The following is a 27,059-nucleotide window of genomic DNA, read 5'->3' as shown; positions in this document are numbered from 1 at the left end:
AATCATACTTATTTTATTTGGTCATACGTGTGTGAATGATATGTCACATTTTTGCATTAATTAATATCTAGTCTTGGAGGGGGGGGGGGGATAGAACAAACATAATTTCATGTAACAAGGTGAGACATCTTTGCATCAGTTTGTCAAGTAAATTCATAAAAACATGCATAGAACTGTTTCACCGAAATCCATATTTTTAAATTATCATAGCTCTTTTACTCCTTGTCCAATTTTGATTTTTTTTTATATACATTTTTTACAAACTTGTTGCATGTGATAGATTTAACTTAAATGGTTACAAGTATGTAACGAAGGCCTATCTAAGTAGGTGCAGATCTAGATCTAGTTGATAGCCTAGGCATACATAAGTTAGATCTTAAAAAGGCCGTCAAAGTCCCGGACAAATACCGCAAATCGCTGCAGCAGTCGCATGTAATTTGACGTTTAAAGACGTTCCTAAAAAAGCTCTCTCTCGATCGATCCACATAAACACGCAACACAAAATTCACATTCACGTGTTTAGTTGCCATGCCCATGTTCCTCGCATCGCAATTATCAATTAATTTAACAAAACAACTCAATCTGCAACATAATTTAACTTACCTTCATGGATTTCAGCCAAGGGAATTAAATTCAATCAACATGTATCCGAACCCGCCATCCACCAAATATATCGAGCCGATATCCACAGTTCTGAAAAATAAAAATGCGCCTGACATTTTTTTTTATTTCCCGCGGGTTGTTTGTTTTGTTTTTCCTCGCGACGCGCGCCAGACAAAAGTTTGATGACACGCGTATTTAAATGACGTCCTAGCGCATTCATTGTCTCTCACCAATAGTCTGGTTTTTGCGCGACGCCACACATATATCAATACATAAAAATTATAAGCAATTTTGTTTATTTATTTGATTGTTTTTCGGGAGGTCTGGGTGCAGTGGCGTAGCTAGGATTTTTTTCCTGGGGGGGCACTGGGGGGTCCTTGCTTTTTCAGGGGGGCACCATTTTTCCGGTGTGTGTATGTGTCACAAGGGCGGATCCGACTTTCGTCAAAAGGGGACGGGGCCCGAAATTATCTTCACCTATATTTTCCCCGATCAGTCCCTTCTCAGTTTTATTCTTATAAAACAACATAAACATGAAATAATCTCATAAGCCTTATAAAAAGTGCGAGCGCGAAGCGCAAGCGATTTTTTTTTACTTTCATGTATTTTGTCCTGAAAATTTGATATTCTGGGCAATGTTATGTTTAAGGACCCCATTGGAAATAAGCCATCTCGGCTTTCATGGGTAATCCTGTCAAGGTATACATTTCTGTTTATATTTCCTTGTACTTGTTCATAGTTACCTGACAAATAAAATCAATCAATCAATGTGTGATCCTGAACAAGATTCGTATGTAACTAGATGGTTACTGCGAACGCCAAGCGTTAGCAGAAATTTTTATTAACTGTTCTAGCATTATCGAAAAGGGACCTGTTAAGGAAGATGGTATATATTTCAATAATGCGAGCGCAAAGCGCGAGCAAATTTTTGTGACATTCCGACCTAAAAAAATGGTCATTCTAAGCACTTTTTGTATTAATAAATAGGATAGTTATGTAACTAAACAATTGATGCGAGCGCGAAGCGCGAGAGGAAGAAAATTTAGATTTTAGACCTAAAAGCGGGACACTATATTCATATTTTGTAAATCATAAATAGGATATAGTTAATTGGGTATCATTAATAATGCGATCGTGAAGCGTGAGCAGACAATTATTGATATTTTGATGTGAAACTGGATAATTTAAGTACATTTTAAATAAAGAACATGCAGGCTATCGCGCATGTTTTAGATTTAGACCTAGAATCTGGGCATTCTGAATACATTTGTTTAATGGAACATTATGGAATACACGTAGCCGGGACACGTAGACAATATGAACTTGGCAAATCAAACAATGTGACCACGCAGCGTGAGCTTAAAATGCTGATATGTAGACCATAAAATTGACATTTTACAGAGCACTTAAATTTGTAAATGAAAGAAAATAATGAAAGCTCGATGTCCGAGCTAAAATATGTTTGTATATTGACTTCAAAACTTGCTCCATATCAGCCTATTGAGCAAGATATGAATCTCATCGAACAGGCAATTCTGGCGCGAAGCGCAAGCAAAAATTTTATAAAGTAACATGAAGGATTTTTTTTTGTGCAAGTCTTCCCCTCACATTATATCATTCACTCGTCTTCCTCCTCTTATTTTCCTCTTCTTTTTTTTTCTTCTGTCTTTCTTCTTCTTTTCCTTTTTTCTTTTCTTCTTTCTCCCTTTTTTTTTGCTCTGCCATTTTTTTTCAGGGGGGGCACCTGGGGGGGGGGCACACCAAATCTCAGGGGGGGGGCACGTGCCCCCCCCCCCCCCCCCCCAGGCTCCCCCGTAGCTACGCCACTGTCTGGGTGGCTGTCCACATTTAATTGACCTCTGCTCAATTGAATTCATCTACTTCTTCTTTTTCCTTTTTTTTTTGCAAAGATTCCGACAGAGGTAATTATAGCTTAACTGTGACTTCTATTTTGCATAACGATATTTTCTATATGATAATTTATAATCGCATTAGAAAAAGGAAGAACAAACAGCCGCTCAGGGAAATCGGGTCCACCTCTATGTGCATTTTAAAAGTAGTCCTATATTGACAAAAAAGGTGTAAGAAAAGGTAAAAATTTTAATTAAAAACTGAATAATAATAAAAAAAAAAAAGCAAAAAATAGTTCGTCTTGCCCCCTCAATCAAAATTCCCTTGCATTTCCCTCAAGATCTCATTGCTCTCAAGTAGTGAAAAAATCAAAGGTTAGTGATAAAAATCCCGATATTCAAGGATTATCATCAAAACCAAACATTAATTCAACATAAAAATAACATTATAACAAGACAGAATTAAACAAAACTTTATATAATAAAAGCAACTCAATGTCAGCTAGAGCTAGTGAACTGAACTCCCATTCGAAGTAGCCTACAAGAATAATATTGTTCAAATAGGCCCCTATTTGCATAAATCATAAATGCTCTGGAAAAAAATCATAAAAACCCCAGTATATATCGTTGGCCTAAATGGTCATAATTATGCACTTTTTTTCGACTGAGGCAAATTAATCAATGACATGATAATGCTTCATGACAGGCAAGTCACGTGTATGCAATTTTGTATGGATTGTGAAATTTCATTTCAACATCAGATCGAGGGACTCCAGCTGTCTCATGATAATAATTTGCTGTTCCAAAGGCTGCGGTTTTATTTTTATGGGGGGGGGGGGGTCTGCATCAGTACCGATATTGCAAATATATCGAGAACGGTACATTTTGATGGGGTAGGAATAGCAGCTATATAGAGAGGATGTAAAAGTGAGACCGGAAGAGTGAAGGGCATATCGTGAAGGTGAAATCGAGGCAGTTAGTTATATGCCCGAAAGAATGTAAACTTATAGGCTTTCTCACCACCCCATCCGCGTTGAAATATTTCTCGGTCGTAGACATTGTTTAATGGGACATCCTTAGGCATATGTATTCAAGTCTTTCAGGAGTGAAGCTAAAAGTGCACTTGACATCAATTATAAAGATTATAAACACGAGTCAAGTCCAAAAACAAACAAGGACCTTGGACATTCGTTGCGTTGACATGGGATCACTGCCAAGAAATTATTGAAGTTCAAACATGAGGAGTATTCTGATAATTAAACCTGAATGGGTTTAACCGTAGTCTATATAAGGTAGAATTTTAAACCATGAAATTCTACAATATGACTTTATATTCGTGGCAATTATAATACACCGTCTTGTTATAATTAAATTTTTTTTTTCATTTAATTTCCTATACTCTTCCCATTTAACGACTCGATTAATTTTGTTGACAAAATAGATTGCAGAAGTACGCCTATATCCGAATAAATTTTTAATTTGTGAATCATATTTGTGAACTATATGGTACTCCATATCTGTAGTCTAAGTTCACTCTGTAAAAAGGTTTACCCGTTATTGGGTAAAATGGGAACATACATGTTGGTAGACGGAAAAAGATAATTTTTACGCAATATCTTGCGTTGAAATAGCCCAATATGGAAAAAAATACACAGCAAACTTAGTGCATGTTCCCTTTCTACCCAATATTGGGTAAAATTTTACTCAGTGTTTTGTTAACAGGTTTTATCTGAGCCATATGGCTATCAAAAATATTCAGATTAACACCAATGGCTTTAAATCAGTAAATAAGCCGAAATATTTTAGAGGGCTAGACATAACTAAATTTCTAAAGGCTGCGAGCGAGCTAAAGTCCTTTTCTTACAAAAGTATAATTTTTGTAAGATTTTCACGTATTAAAAAAATAGGGCCTACCCCCACCCCTTCCCCTTTCTACTTCTTCCATTTTCTTTTTTCTTCCTTAGAGAAATGTTTGGGGTCCATGCACATTATCTGTGCTTATTTACCAAAAACGTTGGTTTATTTTTTTTTCTAACCATTAGTCCCTTTTGGGGATCGACACACTGTTGTTAGTTACCAACATGGTTATGTTGACTATACTCATGCAGAAGAATGTAGTTCTGTGGGCTGTAGCCCATATATCCTTTCCAACACCCAGCCGTTGAACTATTTTCATCTTCTCTCTCTGTTTATCACTTAAAATTCATGGGGGGGGGGGTCTGCATATAATTATATATACGTCATTCAAAGCAGTGTGGTGAAAAGTTGAAGAGGGCAAAATCCAATCCAAAGTGCCAGCATTGTCCGATTAATTGGCATACAGACGGCGTACAGGCCGCATCATGCCAAGTGTCACTGCATATAGCGACCCCCCCCCCCCCGAGATAGATGGCGGAGGGGAGGGGCAACCATGAAGGTTGTGACGTCAACCAATAAAACTACATTTCCTATATTATGCGAGGGGGATTTGCGACCGAGCAAGAAAATCGATGTTTAAGAAAGCAAAATTATATAGGCTTATATTGTAGATCGATCACGGTGTATAGAAATGGTAACTTGATACAGGAATTGAGGGGCTTGTCAGCCCCCCCCCCCATCATGAAAAACACTATAACATCAACTTGCAATATATCTGCTTATATCTATACTAGTTGCATGGAGTTAGAACTTAGAAATGACTGACATAAGGTAATTGAAATAATTATGCTTATCACAATAATTTCTGAGTGATCATATAGATAAAAAGTTCCATTTTCACCTTATGGGGGGCATGCATGGACCTGATAGGCCTACAATTCATATAGGCCTAATTTTTGATCAACTTATACACGGTGTGTGTGAGTGTATAAGTGATTGTCAGATATGATTATTTACTCTAGCGGGGACCTACCTCGGTCACCATAATTATGAAAGACGCGACAAGGGCTCAAACCTCGTATGAACTTGGATTAAACAGGCGCATGCCACTGGATCTCTCCACTTATACCGTGTTTACACTTAATCGGCATTTGAATCGGCTCGCGGTTCTGAACCGCGAGCCGATTCAGCATAAGCTTTTTCACAGCGTGTAAACGCGAGCAACTTGAATCGGCTCGCGGTTCAGAACCGGCAATTTGCACCACCACTAAAGTAGTAGGTTCTGAACCGCGAGCCGATGCAGAATCGGCTTTTTTACTACGTGTAAACAGAAAGCCGATTCTGCACCGGCAATTTGTGCGCATTTCAATTACTTTACCATTGTGACGTAATTGTAAGCGCACTGATCCAGCGTTGTCTTTATTATGACGTATATTGTAGGTATGCGTATCATTTCAGGTTTTTGCATCGGCTCGCGGTTCTGAACCGCGAGCTGTAACAACGTGTAAACGCAATCCAAATGCCGATTCTGCATCGGCAATTGGTTCAGAACCAAATGCCGATTAAGTGTAAACACGGTATTAGTGGAGAGATCATGATGCCACTTCATCGCCCAGTATTACTTAAGGTTCCCAATAGAGGGCGATATACCAAATTCATCACTGCAAAAAAGCAAAAAAAAATATTTCCGCAATATTAAGTATTAGGCCGATAGGTTGCTCTATAATCATGATAATAAACTGGGGGGGGGGGGGGCAGGGGAAATTCTTTTATCAGCATTTAAGGCTTAGCGTAAGGAGGGTCAAACCAATTTATTAGTACTATTATGTAATATTGATTAAGGAATTGTTTCTTCTGATCATCTGATGCCCGTTTCATTAAAGGAGAATGAAACTCTTGGAGCAAGTTAGCTTTAGTGAAAGCAGAAAAATCAAAGAATAAGATCAACAAAAGTTTGAGTAAAGTAGGACTAGCAATAGAAGAGTTATGAGCATTTGAATGTCGAGATCACTAATGCTATGGAGATCCTCCCATTGGCAATGCGACCAAGATCTATGATGTCACAGATGAACAACTCTCCCCTTTTGGACACTGAAAATATACCCCAAAACATCTCTTTTTGCTCATTCTAATCATATGACAAACGATTCATCAATGATATAATGTTGTGAAACCTCTGTACTTGTCCTCTCATAAAAAGAACACCATACCTTGTGAAAGACTCTATAAAAGTGAGAATATAAGTGAAATAAGTACTAAAGTAATGAGGGTGTTGTACGTGTGTGACATCACAGATCTTGGTCGCATTGCCAATAGGAGGATCTACATGGCATTAGTGATCTCAATATTCAAATGCTCATAACGTTCTTATTATTCATTCAATCTTCCTCAAACTTTCAACAATATGTTTCTTTGATTTTTCTCTTTGATATGGATTCAGCTGGTTTCAAGGGTTTCATTCTCCTTTAAGACTTAAAATTGTAACCGTTAATATTAATTGTAACTACCATGGAAACCTAATTGCTTGTGATTGGTTGCTGAGTCCGGTTGCCTATTTTAACTGTGTATTGTCATCCCCATAGGCCTAGCTATAGGCCCAAAATATTCAGGGGGGGGGGGGGTGCAGCCAAGTTACCATGGAAGTTGTCATATTAATGGCAAAGTTACAATAGGTAATCTTATGAAACGGGGCCCCCCAGGCTTGATTCTCGTATGCAAAACTAGGCCTTGCACATGCTAATTCACCCATTCTCCTTCCTCTATTTTACATCTTCATATTGTGAACCTCTTCCCCTCTATCACTCAGGATTTTTTTTCTCAAAACTTCTTTCTTGCCATGCTTGCCTCTGGATTTTACAATTAAAGGGAAATTGGGGCCATCACACTCTTCGCCCTCCTTCGACCTTTCCGGAACGTACACAGATAGCGCTGCAAAATTTTGTCACTTTTTTTGGCCCCAAAAAAGTTGTCGCAAAAATATGGCCCCTAAAAAAGTTTAACAAATTTCACGACCGTTTTCCCCGTTTCCCAGTAGGCCCGTTCCCACCACAATACTTGTTAACAGTCTGCTTTAAAGGGGTACTCCATGCCGGGGGGGGGGGGGGGCAGTCAAATGTATTGTTGTACACATGCGTGACCAAATTATTTCCAAACACCCCTAAACGAGTTTTTCTCTGTGTGCAAAATAACCCTCTAAACAAGTTTTTCGCGGGTTTCATTGACACATTTTGGCCCCAAAAAAAGTTGTCGCCAAAATATGACCCCTATAAACAAGTTTGACAAATTTCACGACCGTTTTCCCGTTTCCCAGCAGGTCCGCTGCTTACAATCAGGAAGAACCCGAACTCTTTTCAGAAACGAAGAGGAAAAACCCCGGGGGAAAAACATACCCTAAACACGTTTGGCTGGTCTTAAAAATAAGCTTTGGAAAAAAATACCCCAAATACGTTTGACCCCGCGATTGACCATTGACCAGTCTTTCAAAACCACTTTTAAAAAAAAAAATCGGTGTTTTTAATACCCTTAACGAGTGTACGCGCGGCCCTCGTCCAAAACTGAAAAAAATACCTTCACACGCATTTTTGTTTTGGTCACGCGTGTGTACTAGTCTGCTGGGCAAACCCTTCACTCGAGTTAAGGGTCTGAATGTGCAGCCTACTCATGCCTTGTGTACTGAAGGTTCTCTCGCTCAGTATTGGAACAGCAAGTTTTGTATGTGCTAGTCTTTGCGTGGAGGCACACTTATTGATCAAAGTTCCAATCAGGGTCTGTGCCTGCAGACTATTGGAACAGCAAGTTTTGTATGTGCTAGTCTTTGCGTGGAGGCACACTTATTGATCAAAGTTCCAATCAGGGTCTGTGCCTGCAGACTACGTGTGTACAGCAATATATTTGACTGCCCCACCCCCCCCCCGGGACTCCATGCTGTCTCTAAAGAAAAATCAGGCTCACAAAGTACTGAAAAAACGATCAAAATCTGACAAAGAATAACAAAGCTATTACATTTTAAAGATTCTCATTATTCAATAAAATAGTTCTTATGCATGTGTTCATGAATGTTCAATGAGCAAACTGATGTCATATCCCAACTTTCTTTTTGTTATTTATCATATGCAATTATGTTGGGGTCTTTTTGAAATTGAAAATTGAAAAAAAAAATGGATTGACAGCTGATTCAATAGATTAAAAATTTATTGCTGCAACTTACTTTATTATGAGGGAGACATAACATACCCACATGTATGAAAATATGAGATATTTATGATATTCATGTAATAAAATAGGAAAAATGGAAAGTGGGGACATGATGACATGCATATAACTTTTTCACAAAATATTGCTAAAAATCTATAATTCAATAACTTCAACATTTGTTATCAGATTTTAAAATTTACAGTATTTTGCTCTCTGAAATTTACTCTATTTATAAACAATTATTTTTAGCCTGGGTACCCCTTTAATTTAAGATTAAATCAGAAAGGGGTCTTCGGTCATCATGAACCTCCCCCCCCCCCCCCCCCCCCCCCCGTCTTCAATACAGCTCAAATATCACTGGGTTGATCTTAATTAGATTTGTCAATAATCCTAATGTTCAAGACAATAGGAATTTTAGAGTTTAAATCGACAAGGTAATATTGTCTAATAGAGCAGAAAAAAATGACATTCTATTGTTAAATTTAGGTACCTTTATTCTTAAAGCACAACAGATTGAAAATCACCAACATAGAATAACAAAATGGATATTCTTCTTTTATAATTATATTACATTTTTTTATTATTAACATTCATTTCCAACAAAAACCTCTAATCTCATTGGCTTGCTTAGTTCTGGACTTGGAATACAATCAGGAATGGCACTTTAGGAGCAGTGACCATCATCCCCTATGACTTTATAATTAGCGGAGAAAAGAAAAAATGGGGACGAAAGAAGACTACAGCACAAAATATAAGTAGACAGGTCTTGCCTATCGGGCTATAATATGTATCATGAATTTATAACTATCATGGAGAAAAAAAAATTCAAATTGTGAAGTCCCCCTCCCCAGTCACCATTTGCAGAAATTTCAAAGATCATTGTTTAAAGGGGAATGAAACCTTTGGAACAAGTAGGCTTGTGTCGAAACAAAAAAAATCAAAGAATAAAAACAAAGAAAGTTCGAGAAAAATCAGATAAATAATAAGAAAGTTATGAGCATTTGAATATTGTGATCACTAATGCTATGGAGATCCTCCTATTGGCAATGCGACAAGGATGTGTGATGTCACATGTGAACAGCTTTCCCTTTGATGGACTATAAAATACCCCCAAAATGTTTCTTTTTCTTATGGTGATACAAACTCTTTATCTATGATGTATTATTTAAAAATCTGTATTACATGCCCTCCTATAGAAAGAACACATGATATACTGATAGATGTGATAAAAGAGGCAGTTTAAGTGAAGTATATACTAAAGTAATGGGGAGAGTTGTTCACAAGTGACATCACACATCTTTGTCGCATTGCCAATGTGAGGATCTCCATAGCATTAGCGATCACAATATTCAAATGCTCATAACTTTCTCATTATTTGTCTGATTTTTCTCAATCTTTCATTGATCTGTTTCTTTGATTTTTCTGTTTTCACACAAGCTATCTTGTTCCAAAGGTTTCATTCTCCTTTCACTGTTCTGAAACTTTGACATTTCATTAATGCTCTCTTACATGGTTGACCATTTTACAGAGCCTATCAAAACTCTTCCCACAGCACCCACAGACAAACCCTGAGTGATTGATAATAAACTTATGCTCACTGAGTTCATGTTGGCGTCTCTGGCATTCATTCGCAAATCCAATGCCACACACCCTGCATTTCCTGGCACTTTTCTTGGTGGTAGCCCGATGAAGATTGAAGCTGATTTGTCGCTTGAATGTCATACCACAAGCAGAGCATTCTGACTCCTTGGCAGCTTTATGTAAGATGATGTGGCTCTGTAAGTCCGTCTTCAGAACAAATGACTTGGTGCAGTGCTGACATTGATAGTTCTTCTCTCCTTGATGCCTGGCTTGATGCCGCTGAAGGGCAGGCTTCTCAGAGAACAGCTGTCCACACTGAGGGCACTTATGTGTTCGCAACCCCTTATGACTGCGTTCATGTCTCCTGAGATTGCTGGAGTCCGCAAATCCCTTCTGGCATTCTCGGCACTTGAAGGGTTTATCTTGTGTGTGGGTACGGACATGCAATTCTAATCTAGTCGCATTGGGAAACGATTTCTCACAGAATGAACACTGGTGAACCCTTTGCTGCTCACTGTGCGAGAACTGAATGTGCTCTCGTAAGAGTGGTCGTCGGCTATAGGACTTGTCACAAAGATTGCACTTGTGGGGCTTGGAGATCAGGTGAGTTTGCTTGTGTCTCAGAAGGCATGAGTTTGAGCTGTACATTCGTCCACATAATTCACACACAAAGGGTTTGACTGCAGAAGGTTTCTGATTGCCAATGGTTACATCATCAAGAGATAAATGTAGCAGTGTTTTATTCTTATCTGGATCAGTTTCCATGCTTCTCCCTTCACCTGGGGCTGCCTGACCTAGCGGAACATTTTCAATCTGGATCTGACACTCTTCAACATCTCTTTGGGAAATCTCAGCCAGTTGCATGACATGGTCCAGGACGTTCATTGTGTGGACACATTCTTCATTGATTGGCACATCGCAAACATCCTGGAATGACACTATTACGCTTGTTCCCTCCATGATCTGCGATCTTGGATGGTCAGGGGTATTCAGACTCTCCATCTGGTCAATCTCACAATCACTTTGTTTTCTCTGACCACCAAATCCATCTTTTTGTGCAAAGTCCTCCAGTTCATCTCTACACTGACCTTCTTTCTCCTCTGAACTACTGTATGGTCTCTGATTATCAGACTCCATATCACTACCACCACAATCCTCTAGTGATAACACACTATCTGGATCCTCATTCCACCTATCGGCATAGGCAGTTCCTGTCACCGACTGGGAGTCTGTAGCTTCCGAATTCCCTTTACAAGTATCATCACAAACTTTCAGTCTGCTGTCATTAACAGTGGAGTGAAGCTTGGAGACATGCCACTTCAAGTAGGACTTCTTGGTGAATGATTTACCACAAATATCACAATGATACTGTTTGATACCTTTGTGGATTAAACCATGTCTCTTGCTGGATGCCAAGTGTCTGAACTGTTTCCCACATACATTACATTTAAATGGCTTTTCACCCGTATGTCTCCTGTAGTGTGTTTGCAGCACTGCCTTTTGGGTGAACGCTTCCCCACAGAGATCACATTCAAATCGTTTCGTTTGCACAGAATCCTTGACAGGTTCCCCATCAATGTCAACAGTTTTGTGCAGCCCGGAATCCAGCCAATGTTTCTTCTCATGCCTCCGAAGTTCTTTCAACGTCCCAAATTGTTCCTCGCATTTACTGCATCTGTGAACCTTCTCACGCTTGTGTAGCTTCTCATGTCCCCACAGTGTTGATCGCTGATGGAAACCTTTTCCACAGTAGCTACACTTATAAGATCTAGTGTCCTCGTGTAATTTCATGTGCTCGATTAAAGTAAGCTTCTGAGCAAAAGCCTTTTCACATTTGTCACAGGAGAACGGCTTCTTGCCAGAATGGGTCTTGATATGTGCCTTCAGACTATGAAGTGTCAAGAAACTTTTTGGACAGTGGGGACATATATGTGCCTTTTCAGAAGCATGTGAAAGCATATGTCGCCTTAATCCACTTTTGTAGAGAAAGGTTCGTTCACACTGGTTGCATTTGTGCGTTTTCTCCATAGGATGAGAACGGAAGTGAATACTTAATCTGAGTTTGTCAGGAAAATTCTTGTGGCAAAATTGGCACTGATAGACACAGTCATGATTCTTAGTCCTTCTTTGTGTATGGCCTTTTTCATGTTTCTTTAGACTCTCTTTATATCTAAAACCTTTCTGACAAAGGCTACAGAAGTAGAGAACACCTGTATGTGTGCGATAGTGCTTGTTCAGATTTGATGTGGTTGTGTAAGTCCGACCACATATTTCACAACAGAAATCCTTCAATCCTTTCCTGGGGACAGATTTCAAGTCTGAAGATTTTACAGAGACAGCTACTGGACTTGAACTCTCTACAGAATTGGTTTGGCCGAGTCCTTGACATGTTTCCTCCGATACTAAATTCTCCTCGTACATGGCATCTTTCATGGAACGCTTTTCAGGAGCGACATGGTGGTTAGAATCGGTCAAGCGACTGCTACCCTTGATGACATCACTCGCGCTGTTGGCCATGGACTGAGTGAGATCAAAGGCTGTTGTCTGGAGGAGGTGGTAGATTGATGTTTCCTGCTCTATGTGGTCCTCCTGGTGGTGGTCTTGCCAGTGTTGTGCCATCTGAATGCTGGATGAAAACACCTCTTCACAGAATTGGCACTGGAAAGAGTGCACAGCCTGCAGCGTATCTGCAATCATATTAAAGAAGTAAAGAAAGTGATTTTTTAATGATAAACACTTAGTTATACAGTCCATGAGGACCATATTCATAATTTCCAATTGCGCCTAATATGGGGGCATATTACACTATACCCTTAGGTTTGTGTATCATCCTTTTATAGTCAACAATCCCCATCATCTAAAGGATGAGTATCCTACAGCAGCAGAAAAAAAACCCAGAAGTATTAACAAAAGTAACAAAAGCCTCCATTACCAGATGAATTCACAAACCAAACCCACTTTTACTTGAAAAGCAGGTCCAACCCGGAGCCCCACCCCACCAACCTTAGTTAGTTACATCTCGAGGCCTTCCAGATCTCTAACATTAAGATATCAGACAGGATCAAGACAATTATTAATTTTTATAAGAGGCTTGTAAATTTTCAAGATTCAATTACAAATTATTAAACCTTTGCCCAATTTCTACTCAACCCTAATATAGGCTAAACTAAACAAATTGCTATCGACATTTTATATGCCTAGCAGATGATTAGGCCTATACTACATGCATGTGTACCGTACCTGATTCCATGGTCAACAAAACTTTCCTGTTCACCACTTAGCAGCAGCACAGTCAGCCGGCGAAGCGGGTAGCTGTTGAAGATTGAACGGGCGCGGCCGGGCCAGGCCAGCCCGACCTACACGGCAGTGATCATCTGCTGCATGCTTGAGGAAAGAAACATTATGTTTCGGTTGTAATGCTACTAATATCCATCGAAACTCCTTTCACATTCTGATCTCATTCTCAGCGATTTCAATTATCAATAATCCCACCAATTAATTAGAGAAAACCCGAGCAGTTCCGACGTGCAACATTTTGTATTTGATCTACTGTAGACAGCGGTGTGGCTTTGGGATTGTCGTCCATAAAAATATCAGTAAATAAGAAAAACAAATCGACCCCCATTCTGGATGCAATTTTCAGTCTCGATATACATGTACGTTTCAGCCCCTTTATAGGCCTATAGGGTTAGAGGGATACTCCGGACTGAAAATATTTATTGTTAAATAAATAGAGTAAAGTCCATATTGAGCAAAATGCTGAAAATTCATTCCGGTGAAACAGTTCGAAGCATGTCTTTATAATCATCCATTAGGCATGTTAGGTATAGGCTGATGATATCACATGCATCCCACTTTCCTTTTTTCTTATGTTATTACATGATATCATAATTGTTTCATTTTTTCATAAATGTGTAAATGATGTGTCTCCATTCAAGTTTATGCCAGTTGCAGCAAGAAGTAACTAATGCACTTAGTCAGTTGTCAATCCAATTGTTTTATAGGAAAATTTGAATAAACCTAATTTCATTTACTAAAATACAAAAGAACAATTGGAGATAATATTATGACATCAACAGCCAACCTATAGTGAATATTCATGAAGATATGCCTAGAACTATATCTCACCGGAATAATGCAAATCTTTTAAACTCAATAACTTCGTCATTTGCAATATCCGAATTTGATCAAATTTTCAGCATTTTGCTTTGTGAATTTTACTTTATTAATTCGAGTCAGCCCGGAGCATCTTGTAAGTTAATAGGGTCGATGTCACAGCTGGGATGGGGACATTTCCTCTTTCTTTTTTTATATATTTTTTTAATTATTGTGTGTTTGTGTGTGTGTTTATGTGTGTGCATGGGTTCATTCCAGGGGCGGCGGAACGTAAGTTTTCGTTGGGGGAGGGGGCCGCAAAGCCAAAACGGGCATTTTATCTGTTCACCATGACTGATTGTGTTTTGTATACTTGATTAAATTGAGCAGAGCCTTTTTGACTTCAAATTTGAAGTTGTAAACTAGCTTTTTGGTCAATTTCATTTTATCGCGCAACCAGACATTTCGAGACTATAGCTCCAAAACTTATGGACATTAACCAACAAAAATTAAACATTCAAAGCAGGTTTTTTCGATCACTGTGATCAACTACAGTAGGTCCTATAGATGCGAGCGCGAAGCGCGAGCTGCAAATTTGTGATATTCTTACCTGAAAACTATAGTTCCGAGCATTCCAAGTACCTTAATATTAATAATTGAAGCGAGCGCGAAGCGCGAGCCAAAATTTTTGTGATTTTCTTAAAAGGCCTAAAATTGTTTTAGGGCATGCACGTATCGTTTTGAATCGTAGGGCACTTTTCATTTTGAAAAAAAAAAGAAATTTTTCCTCCTGGGAATGGGGGGGGGGGGGGGGCAGTGCCCCGCCCCCCGGTTCCGCAGCCAGTAGGCCTATAGCGCTGCCGGGGTCATTTTCTGAAAATAAAAAAGAAGGGCACTGGCGGCCCATGGCTGCATGGGTTAAAACTCATATATTAGGCCGCTAATTTGAAAGCCAGGAAATTAAATAAGACGCACCCGATGCCTGTTTTGGATGATGATGAACCCACCTTTATTATTTAGTTTTTTTTCTTTTTGCTCAAGTTTCAGGAGACAGAATAATGCTTTTTATAGAGTATAAGTCGGCCTACCGAGCGTGCATAGAGGCGCGCGGGGCGTCCGGCGGGTAGTACTAGATCTATAGGCCTACTGGTATTTCAGAAAATATGGATAGAACGTACAAAAGCCTAATCATTATTAAGCTTTGTTCTGTTTATTAATTTTTTCTAGTAGATCTTTGTGGCTAACAGTTACTGACCTCGACGCCCCTCGCGCGCCAGACGAAAATAATAATCGGACGAGTTTCCAAGAGCCGAATGTGTACCGGTACCAAATCGCAACATATCAATCATGTCAGCCATCGACCAAAAAGAATACCTGAAAAGATATCTTTCAGGAGGTGATACTGAGGATAAAAAGAAGAAGAAGCGAAAGAAAAAACACGGAGGACATTCAGGAGTAGCTGTGAAGGCTGCTAGGTAAGATCTCCTCTATAATTTCAAACAATTCAGTCCAGCTTCAATGCAGGCCCAATTGCCCAACAAGGAGAAAGAGGGCAAGGCAGGATAGGCAGCGAAAATCCGGAGCGTCATACGCCGGACCATCGGGCGAACATGCAAGGGGCTTCCTACCAGGAGCTCGCATGCTGCTGCTGATATTATCGAACACTTTACATAAAATCAACCATACCAAACGCAATTTGTTTTAATTCATCAAATTTTTATCATGAATGTAATCTAGGCGTATCTACATTAAATTTAAAATATGAAATGTAGACTGAGTCTAAATATTTTTGCAAAGATTAGGGTTTTTGGGTCCCAAGGGTTCATTACATGCCGCCGCGCACAGAAAAATCAAGCCATAGAAGTCGTGTGTTGTGGACCCAAGAAGTGAGATCCCAGCACGCGCGACCCACTAGTTAGAAATCCACTGCCAAACGCGGTTCGTGGTGCGAGGTTAGTATACTAATACTAACCTTGTAATACGTGTGAGTGGGTTTTTTGTTATCTCAATGATCGATTGGATTCGCCAAGCCAGCCCCACTTAGGGTTCATTACATGCCGCCGCGCACAGAAAAATCAAGCCATAGAAGTCGTGTGTTGTGGACACCAGAAGTGGGATCGCAGCACGCGCGACCCACTAGTTAGAAATCCACTGCCAAATGCAGTTCATGGTGCGAGGTTAGTATACTAGTAGTAGTACTAGTAATTCTAACCTCGCAATACGTGTGAGTGAGCCAGCCCAGGCCCTTGGATTCGGCTTCAGTTTGCACTCCGTTTTTTGGTCAATTGAAAATGGATACATTTTCTGTGAGAAAAGTTGGAAAATTAGAAGAAGAAAAAATCTAAAAATCAAAAAAAATATTGAAATCTACAATCTAAAAATTTGAAATCTCTAGATCTATTTGTTTCAAGGAAATAGTATCAGTGACTGATATGATTTTTTTGAAACAATTACTAGATTTTTCTAATTTTTGATTTTTAGATTTCAATTTTTTTTAAAGTTTTTTTACATTTTTAGATTTTTTTTTCTAATTTTCCAACTTTTCTCACAGAAAACATAATCCATTTTCAAGTGATCAAAAAAACGCAGTGCAAACCGAAGCCAAGGGCCTGGCTTGGCGAAGGCAATAATTCAGTGTGCCATTTTTTTCATCTTTCTATTCAAATTGAGGTGTATCGTGAAATCCCCTCAAAACTCCTTGTAACGCTGCCACCATGCGGGAGATTATACTGAGACCGCAACTCAGAATAATTTGGAAGAAATTCCAGTATTAAATGAAAATATATCATATACAACCATGTACATGTACTCATACTCAAATCGCTCTTATCAATTCATTGGGTTCACAGGTAGCCTATCCGAGCTCAATGGGGGGGGGGGGGTAAGTTGTCTCGAATATCCTGCTGCTTTAATTAATCAAATAGATTAATATCAATCACATAACGACAGTCATCGTCAACAATCATAACTTACCATCAACCACATGACTATCACTAAACAATCCAACTAATACCAGACAGAAAGGAAATTGCAGAACATTTTGAGTTAAAATTCAAAATAATGCCTCCTAAATGGAAACTTAAAAGGATTTAAGTATTTGATTCTGTACAACTTTGATATCCATATTTCTTAACTACATACGTAAATCTATATCAAGGCTCAAATCAAGTACATGTAATTCCTTGAATGCAGTATCAAATTATCCCAACAATGAATGACGACTACTCATCCGAAAATAAACCAATTTATAAGATTGGCATAAAAAAGTTGACCAACTAAATTGGTATCTTTTAAAGAAAATAGGCCCAAGAATTGGCACATAAAAACTGACCAAATAATTTGGTATCTTTTCATAATATAACTCGATACTACTTTATCACTTCAATTAGACTTATTGTTTTGGACAGGTTGACTGTCCACCTGCCCGAAACATGAGTTTCATCATGTCTTCAACTACTTAAAGGGAAATGCCAGTTGTGGTAACGATATCAAAATGAGTTCGTACAGAATCCAATGAAATGACCACCAAAGTGTCTGTTCGTATAAATAAAAAATATGTGCCAAAGGATTCTGGAAGAAATTGTGTAATTGCTGAGAAATTCGGTCAAATGAGGTCAAGCGTCGGGCCGACATTCAAAGCAATAATAATACACTGTCCCACGTGCGCTTATCTGTGTTGGTGATCTTCAGTGTGAACATTTTTCAGCGTAGATTTCAAGATTTCACGAAGTTCAGTTTATGTAACTGTACCAGATCTAGATCCTCGATATACTGACAATTAAGCCTGGTTTTACAGACTTTCTCATGAAATCAGTGTTTACTGCAACTACTGGCATTTCTCTTTAAGCTTCTTGACTCTTTCTGGTTTACAGTAGGTTTAATAGCACTGCACTCAACTCCGAAAGAATACTCTTCTATCTAACCTCCACTTCTCGCCTCACCATTTCACTTCTGTCTTTAATATCCACTTTCTCTTCATGACGTTAGTCCTTACCAGCACGCAACACAAAATGAACACATGGTGTACCATAAACGACTTCTGCGATTGTCCATGCCACCAAGCAAACCTTCAAACATAAAGACTTGAGCATCAATTTTTGTGGAAAGTAAGATTGTATTACAGGTACCGTAAGTAACGGTGTATTAACCGCACCCGTGTATTAACCGCACCCCCAACTTTGGACTAAAAAAAAAAAAAAAATCCTTCTCACATTTACATGCATATTTGAGGTACGAAGAAACAAAAACTAAGTTAAAGATTTCAAAGTATTCAAAGAGATTACCGGTATGCGGAAATCTGCTGTTCTTGATCAATTCATCTACAAATGTTAGCAAGAAAGAAAGGTCCCGACAATATTGGCCACTTACACACTCACTCACCTCACAGTCACAGTGCACACACACACAGCACTGCCGTTCTTGTACATGTACATTGCAAACTTCGATACGGTACCACTACCAGTACATCTTATCAAATTGTGAACTGTGTCTTTCACATTTCTTGCATCACAACCTCACATTCACTTTCAGAATTTGTCTAGCATTCGATGGCTTAGCATGAATTTTGGATACGGGATTACAGGAAGGTTCAAGAAACAAAGAAATTTGCATTTTTTCCAGTTGTTTTACAGCTTCGTGCCGTCTCTCTCATACGTGGTGCACGGTGTACATGGTATCTTATGAAAAGCAAACAGGAAAGAAAAAAATAAGCTGGCGCGAAACGGACTTTGAGGGGTTAAAATGAATAGCGCCAGCTTAAGTCGCACTCAAAACCACAATACAACGCAAGCTAGCTCTCGGCTCTTGCTCAGCTGTGACGAATTATTACCGAGAATGCTTGGCGTCTCTTTGAACTTAGCCAGGGAACTTTGCTGCTTTGAATCGAGAATAAAGTCGAAATTAGTGTCATGAAGGTGGGTGCATTTGTTATGGACACTATTTGATTAAGATGGTAATAATCGCTTCCCATTACCCGCGGCTCATACCCCTCTAAACGACATTGCCCTGGGCGGCTACGCCCGGCCACTCGATGTGTTGTGAACTGGCAGACTTCTTACATGTTCGGGAGGGGTTACGCGGGCGGGCTCAGACCCGTCACCGTGGATAAACCGCACCCCCGACTTTTGCTTATATCCCGCCAAGAAAAAGGTGCGGTTAATACACCGTTACTTACGGTATTTGATTGCATTAATTCCTCAGGTTACCGGGGGGGGGGGGGGGGGGGTAAAGTCCAGTGTGCTTGAGCTAGATAAGGGCCCTTGTCCCATCTGATACTGACAATGACAAGTCAACATTGCTTGAATTCTGATTGGAAGTCTGGTTGAAAAGAATGGCTGTCGATTCTCGGCACCTGTTGAATGTACATGTAGGATGCGTTAAGTACTCTAACATTTCTTTATTTTTTTTTTCAAATGCAGTGTACGTGTATTAGACGATGATGTGGACTTCCGAACTCTTGTCCAACCTGATGCTGATGATGACAAGTCCAAATTGCTTGAAGAAGCTGATGAAGCTCCTTTGGTCGCAGGGTTTGTTGACGAGAGACCCGAAGAGGAAGTCAAGCTGGAACAGTACAGGAAGAGTGATAAATGGAAAGTTATAAAACAAGGTATGTTGTTCTTTCAATAACTTTGCCTCTTGCCTTGGTCTACACCCTCTTTGTCTTTTTTTGTTTGGTCTTGAGCACTCTCATCCCACATAGTCTAATTCCACTTGGTCTCCAACTAGATCCATGGAGCGTTGTGGCCCAGTGGATTAGTCTTCTGACTTTGAAACAGAGGGTCGTGGGTTTGAATCCCAGCCATGGCGTACTTTCGTTCAGCAAGAAATTTATCCACATTGTGCTGCACTCAACCCAGGTGAGGTGAATGGGTACCTGGTAGGAATAAATTTCTTGAATGCTTGAGTGCCTAGGCAGCCCAGCTAAAGCCGGGGTAATAATATCCAAGTCCTTTGGAAGCGCATAGAGACGTTATTCATAATGCATTATGCGCTATACAAGAACTGACTATTATTATTATTAGATTGTCTCGTATCCATTTGGTCTGATTGCCAATAGGTCCATTTACAACTCTCTGTAATTTCCATTTAAGATATACAGACTTTATCTAATTTCCACTTGGTGTGGCAGCTGGACTGATTACAAAACACAGTTTTATTTGACAAAGTGCAGAATAATAAATAGACAAAAGTGAAAGTTAGAGCATCTGGGCAATATAAGACCAAGTGGTTGATCGTTGGATCAAGCTCACCAAAGTGTAATTTGACCATCTGCTAGAATATCCAAATCATAATATTTTTAGAAATAAAAACAGTTTTGTTTTATATTCCTCATGTTGTGACTGTTTACACATCTATTGAATTTGAATGGCAACATTCTCTTTTGGGGGGGGATTTATTAAAACTACAAATAGGATTTTACTTGCTTTTTACCTCACTTGGTTAATTTGAAATCTGAAAAAAAGGAAAAATGCTGTATTGATTGTTTTACTTCTTTTTCGCAGATGAAGAGGAAGAACCGTCTAGGATGTCATCAGGAAGTCGAAGACCCCGCCATGATTCCTCATCAGATGCTTCACCGCCTAGGAGTCGCCGTCATGACTCTGGTTCCGATCTTTCACCCCCCAGAGGCAGGTCAGGAGAGATGTCCAGGAAAAGGCATGATTCCGATTCCGACCTGTCGCCACATCGAGGAAGGCCAGAGCAGACATCGAAGAGGAGACACGACTCAGATTCCGACCTGTCGCCACATCGAGGAAGGCCAGAGCAGACATCGAAGAGGAGACACGACTCAGATTCAGACCTCTCTCCTCCAAGAGCCAGACAGGGGCGGGTGCCCAGGACACGGCATGATTCAGATTCTGATATTTCTCCTCCGCGGAGAAATGGCACGGCTGAACATTCCCGGAGGGGTCGCCATGATTCAGATTCTGATTTATCCCCTCAGAGAACTAGGGTCAAAGACTCAAGGAAAAAGCGGCATGGCTCGGACTCTGACCTTTCACCTCCAAGACATAAAAAGTCCAAAGATTCTAGGAGAAGTCGTAATGATTCAGACTCTGATTTATCATCTGTGAGGACCAAGACGAATAATGGAGACAGACTAAAGCAAAGGAGGAGACATGATTCTGATTCCGACATCTCCCCTCCTAGGAGAAGAAAACCTAGTCCAGCTCAAATCTCTAGGAGGAGACATGACTCCAATTCTGATCTTTCACCTCCAAGGATATCAAATTCTAAGAGGAAAGACCAAACTCGATCAAAGTCCGGTAGGTCCAGTCGGCACCTGTCTCCAGTCAGGAGGAAAGGGCGTGGCTCTGATGATGACCTCTCTCCTCCCAGGAGAGGGGGAGAAGGGAGGAGGAGAAGGATGGACTCTGATTCAGACCTTTCACCCGACAGACAAAGATCAAGCAAAGCTGAAGATGGTATGAAGCAGAAGCCAAAGACAACTCTGTCAGGTATGGACATTTCCATCAAGAATACAAAATTTCAAATTTAACTCTCAGCTTTCATAGAATTTAAGAATTTGGTTAAAAATGATGCAGTGTGTGCCTCAACCAAAACGAACGTGGGTAAATTTGATTTTTCAGTAGTTTGTAATGGTTACTGCATATTTAGTAAAAGTGACCCCTAGGCCCCGTCTTACAAAGAGTTACGATTGATCTGATCAATCGCAACTATGGACGGCCAGCAACATCAACATCTGTTATGCATGTTTGTTCAAAATATTTTCTAGCTATGATGTATATTCATGCATTCATTGTTTTCTTGAAAATTCACTGCACTTCTCTTTGCATACAAAGGACATTGTGCAAATTTTTCATAGACAAAAATTATGACACTGATGGATTTCCATAGAGTTATGATTGATTGGATCAATCGTAACTCTTTGTAAGACGGGGCCCAGATTTTTTTTTCCCCTTTTCCATTTATGCAGAAACAAACAAATGCCAAGAGCACTGCACCAAATTGTTTCGTCATTGGCAATTATAATGTTAATTAGCATTCAATCAAAATCAAAACTTCATGGTAATTTTTATTTATGAGGTATGAATTTCATGCAGCATCTGTTTTGTGGAGAAGGTTCTACAGAGAAGTTGTTACCGGGCCCACTCACCAATTCATTACATTTTAATAAATGCAGACATAGAAATGGAAGCTGTTGAATAGAGCTACAGGTACAATGCCCCTCCCTTCTCAGAATATATAAGCACTCTACCTTCCAAATGATATTTGAACAGTCCCTGGGTCTGATGTTTTACTTTGACTGAGGCATAAAAGTACATTCAGACTCGGCATCAGTCGGCTTACTATACGTCGAATGATCACCTATCTTGGGATTATATCAGACCAAAATGTTTCACTGTTTTAAGAACATCTTATAGCTGAATTTCGCCGAAGCTAAAGGGATTCCTGTTGTCCCAATGTGTACTGTAAGCAAAGTTGCCTGTTGTATGAAAAACCAAACTGCATTTAATAATTTTATTGTGGTTTGTTAACTCTTCTTTGTAACGTATAGGGGCTAAGGCCGGTTTATCAGATGCAGCTGCCCTAAAGAGAGAGAATGAAGCAACAAGACGAAGAACCAATGAGGCTTACTCAAGGCTTGATGATGACATCAGTGGTAAAAATGCAGGTCAGTGTGACTTGAGAAAGTATAATAGTAATAATAATGAAGTAAAAGGAGGAGGAGGAAAAAGAGGAGAGGAACAGCAAGAAAAAAAAGAGTAAGAAGGAGAAGAAGAAGGAGGAGGAGTGGGGGAGGGGGAAAGGAGAGGAAGAAAAAGGAGGGGGAGGGGGGAAAAGGAGAGGAAGAAAAAGAAGGAGGGGGAGGAGAAGAAGGAGGGGAAGGAGAAGAATGAGCGGAAGAAGGAGGAGGTGAAGAAGAAAGAAGAGGAGATCACAAGGGCAGAAAGGTCACAGGAGGTTATTTAGGAATTGTAGTAGTAACTAGTGTAGTATGTTTCTTATTCCTGATCTGCCACTGGATGAATCATAATTTTTAAAGCAGTCTAGGATCCTTATTTTTTTGTTCTATAAACTTATGACTCCATTATGCTCATTTGAGTATAAAATCAACCTTTAGCTCCAAATGTGAGTTAGTATGAAAGTTTTTTCAGTTATTTTCTTGCCAGTTTTTCATTGTTTATTACTGAACCTTCTCTTTGCACTGTAAACACCCTTTTCAATTTAAACTTATTTGAAAAGTAGAATTGACAATATCATTTTTGTCTCGCCTGCATAGCAGAGCGAGACTATAGGCGCCGCTTTTCCGACGGCGGCGTTGTCAACATTGAAATCTTAATCAAGGTGAAGTTTTTGAAATGTCATCATAACTTAAAAAGTATATGGACCTAGTTCATGAAACCTGGACATACAGGTAATCAAGTATTACTGAAAATTCTGCCTGAGTTTCAGGTCACATGATCAAGGTCAAAAGTCATTTAGGGTCAATGAACTTAGACCATGTTGGGGGACTCAATATCGAAATCTTAACCAAGGTTAAGTTTTGAAATGTCATAATAGCATAGAAAGTATATGGACCTAGTTCATGAAACTTAGACATAAGGGTAATAGTGTATTACTGAAGATCCTGCCTGAGTTTCAGGTCACATGATTAAGGTCTAAGGTCAATAAACTTTGGCCATGTTGGGGTTATTTGAGGAATTGTCATAACTTTAAAAGTTTATGGATCTAGTTCATGAAACTTAGACATAAGAGCAATCATGTATCCCTGAATATCATGTGCGAGTTTCAAGTCACATGACCAAGGTCAAAGGTCACTTAGGGTTAATAAACTTTGGCTATGTTGGGGTATTTGAGGAATTGTCATCATAACTTTGAAATTTTATGGATCTAGTTCATGAAACGTGGACATAAGGGTGATCAAGTATGAATTATTTTCTTATATTGTCTTATGTTTTGTCATCCTACAGAGACTGTTTTCAGGGATAAGAGTGGTAAGAGGAGAGACTTGAAGGAGGAGAAACGACTGAAGAAAGAAGAAGAGGCCAGAAAAGCTGAAGAAGATGAGCAATTCTTGGAGTGGGGAAAAGGGTAAGCTCTTTTTTACTATTTAGTAAGTACTTTTCTGCAGTTTTCTTGAAAAGAACGCTTTAAATACTTTGAATACTTATAAAATGTTTACTAATTCAAAGGATTGTTGTCTGAGGAGAATGAAAGTAGAGAAAATATGCAAACCACTTGATGTGTTTGGGCCTCTTAAAACAAAAATTGATCAATTTCATGGATGTCACCAGCATGCCTATGTACATGTACAAGGCTATAATAAGTTATTGTTCTGAAGCAGAAGAGATGTGATTTCAGTAATTTCTTGAACTGACCAATAGAAGAGAACTGTGTTGATTAGTTGCAAGCACCTATTTCTAGAGTTTCCAGTAACAACTGAAATTTTCTTCCCTCTTGGCAATAGGGAAGAAAATTACAGTTGTACATTTCTGGAAAGATTCTAAATAAGCCAAAAGGACAATAGCAAGTAGTCGAACTGCAGCATTCAACAGTTGTATGAAATCAGTTTGAGTAGCCGAGCACTTGAATGTGTATTGATAAAAATGTCTTTGTGCCCCGTACAGAGTGGCCCAAGTCAAGAACCAGAAGAACAGCGTTGAAGATACAATGAGAGAGATGGCTAAGCCCTTAGCGAGGTACAAAGACGATACGGACCTGGACCAGATGTTGAAGGAGCAGGACCGAGAAGGAGACCCCATGCTGGCGTTCCTAAAGAAGAAAGAATCCAAGGCTATGGCGAAGGCTGGGATTAAAGGTATGCATTGGAAGAATTATATTCCTCTCCACTCCCCTCCCCCTCTCCTCCTCCCCCCCTCATCATTTGTCCATAAAATATTGTGTAACCTTCGAACAGCTTAATGAAACACCAACCAGGGGAGCGTAACACAAAGATTAGCGATCAATCGCTAAATGAACTGACAAATCAAGATCATTGTTATACGCGCATTTGGCTCAAAATACTGGCCGGTAACCAATCAAAAGCGTTATTTCATATTTACTATTCTTCGCAAAGCTTTGGGTTACGGGGCCCAGGTTGTGTTTCAGAAGGAGTTAAGTGTGATTTAAATTCATGTTTAGTGCTGATGCACACGATACATATCACACATAATCTTATTGATTAATACGCAGTAGTGCATGTCCTCTTAGCATGATTTGACCAATGCGGTCATGCCTTTTTATTTGGCACGCAACTGGACATTTTAATTGCAACTCCAAGTCAAACTTAACTCCTTGTGAAACACCCCCAGGACTGATCCAGAAAGTATTGCTTTTTAATCAAAAGGTTATAGGTCACATCCCATTATGTGCCAATCTAATTGGCTGAGTTTTATACAATTTCTTACAATGTCTTTGATCTTGTTTTTTTTTCTCAAGAGACAGATGGTATACGTTATATATGTTCCAGTGTAAAGAAATTGAAGCATACCGTTTGTCAAGCATAAATCAATTTCTTTCTGATTCTTCATACAGAGAAACCAAGATATCGAGGACCGAAGCCTCCACCGAACCGCTTCAACATCCAGCCAGGTTACCGATGGGACGGGGTCGATCGATCGAGCGGATTCGAGAAGAAATACTTCCAGAGAATATCGGACAAGAAGGCTACGTCAGAAATAGCTTATAAATGGAGCATTGAAGATATGTGAATGAAAATGATCAAGGATGGCATGCCCATTACTAAAAAATAGTTATACCCCAACAAAGAGTTGATTTGAATAAAAAGAGAAAAATCCAACAAGCATAACACTGAAAATTTCATCAAAATTGGATGTAAAATAAGAAAGTTATGACTTTTCAAAGTTTTGCTTAATTTCACACAACAGTTATATGCACATCCTTGGCCCCGTTGCATAAAACTTTTGCCGGAATTTTTTACGGCAAAAATCAGGAAACTACGGCAAAAAAAAATTGCCGGAGTTTTCCATTGCAAAAAACTTTGCCAGAGTTTTTTACGGCAAAACTTTAAAAAAACTCCGGCAAATCAAGTGGGTTTTTGCCGTAGCTCTCGTACCAACGGCAAAGTCCTAAAAATTCCGGCAAAATAGTTTCAAGATGGCTGCTCTATTGTATGCCATACAGCAGGCAGCTGCCTTGAGACGGGAGTGAGTCTTTAGAGATCGAACGCATCCCTTGGATATCTATGACGACAGCGAGATGCTGAAGTTGTATTGATTTTCCAGACAGGGATGCGTTCATGTCATTAACAGACTCGCTCCCCATATCGAGCATCCAACAAGAAGGAATTTTGCTATACCTGCAAGCTTGCAAGTGTTTATCACCTTACGTTATTTTGCGACCGGATCGGTATGCAAATGAGGAGACTGATGACGTCATCCACTCACTATTTCTTTTGTATTTTATTATGTGAAATATGGAAAATTCTAATATTTTCCTCATTTTCAAGTGGAACGATTAATTCCTCCCTTAACATGTTGAATTGGCATTGTTTAATACTATATGGTTCAGTCAATTCGGTCCTTATTGTCAAATCTGTAAAAAATGAAATATTGTTTAATTAAATCAATAAAAAACAAAAGAAATAGTAAGGGACATCATCGACTGTCTCATTTGCATGTCACTGAGTTGTGCATATCACTGTTTTGTGAAAAATAAGCGAAACTTTAAAATGTCATAACTTTCTTATTTACATCCGATTTGGATGAAATTTTCAGCATTATGCTAGTTTGATTTTTCTCTATTTATTAAAATCAACAATTTCTGGGGTGGACTTGACCTTTAACCAGAGTAGAGTCTTTGTTTAAGAAACAAGAGTGACTGCTTGAAAATGAACCAGAGGGATGCTTTTGAAGTTTGACCTTATGCACGCCTTGTGACCTGGATACTATG

The 27,059-nt window shown here is 39.3% G+C and overlaps 2 protein-coding genes across 2 annotated transcripts; one reads left to right on the top strand and one right to left on the bottom strand.

Moving 5' to 3' along the window:
- Positions 1-8,982: 8,982 nt before the first annotated feature.
- LOC129266184 (zinc finger protein 91-like) lies at positions 8,983-13,645 on the bottom strand. Its single transcript, XM_064103850.1, has 3 exons — positions 13,326-13,645; positions 9,987-12,772; positions 8,983-9,404 (listed from the first exon to the last, which is right to left on the bottom strand). Exons 1-2 carry the CDS (start codon positions 13,333-13,335, stop codon positions 9,999-10,001), a joined length of 2,784 nt encoding a protein of 927 aa, XP_063959920.1. The 5' UTR covers positions 13,336-13,645; the 3' UTR covers positions 8,983-9,404; positions 9,987-9,998.
- Positions 13,646-15,478: 1,833 nt separating this feature from the next.
- Positions 15,479-26,256, top strand: LOC129266987 (BUD13 homolog). Its single transcript, XM_064103848.1, has 7 exons — positions 15,479-15,655; positions 19,598-19,788; positions 20,684-21,640; positions 22,702-22,818; positions 24,119-24,239; positions 24,776-24,966; positions 25,683-26,256. Exons 1-7 carry the CDS (start codon positions 15,528-15,530, stop codon positions 25,856-25,858), a joined length of 1,881 nt encoding a protein of 626 aa, XP_063959918.1. The 5' UTR covers positions 15,479-15,527; the 3' UTR covers positions 25,859-26,256.
- Positions 26,257-27,059: the final 803 nt, after the last annotated feature.

This window comes from Lytechinus pictus, chromosome 8 (assembly GCF_037042905.1).
Source record: "Lytechinus pictus isolate F3 Inbred chromosome 8, Lp3.0, whole genome shotgun sequence".
Lineage (NCBI taxonomy): Eukaryota > Metazoa > Echinodermata > Echinoidea > Temnopleuroida > Toxopneustidae > Lytechinus > Lytechinus pictus.
Note: the sequence above shows the minus strand (reverse complement) of the source record. Positions and strands in the feature narration are given on the sequence as shown.

Bases quoted from the DNA above. Each gene is read 5' to 3' on its own strand.
- LOC129266987 (XM_064103848.1), top strand. From the start codon at position 15,528: ATGTCAGCCATCGACCAAAAAGAATACCTGAAAAGATATCTTTCAGGA. The intron at 21,641-22,701 runs GTATGGACATTT...TGTAACGTATAG, and splicing joins GCCAAAGACAACTCTGTCAG to GGGCTAAGGCCGGTTTATCA. The intron at 24,967-25,682 runs GTATGCATTGGA...TTCTTCATACAG, and splicing joins GGCGAAGGCTGGGATTAAAG to AGAAACCAAGATATCGAGGA.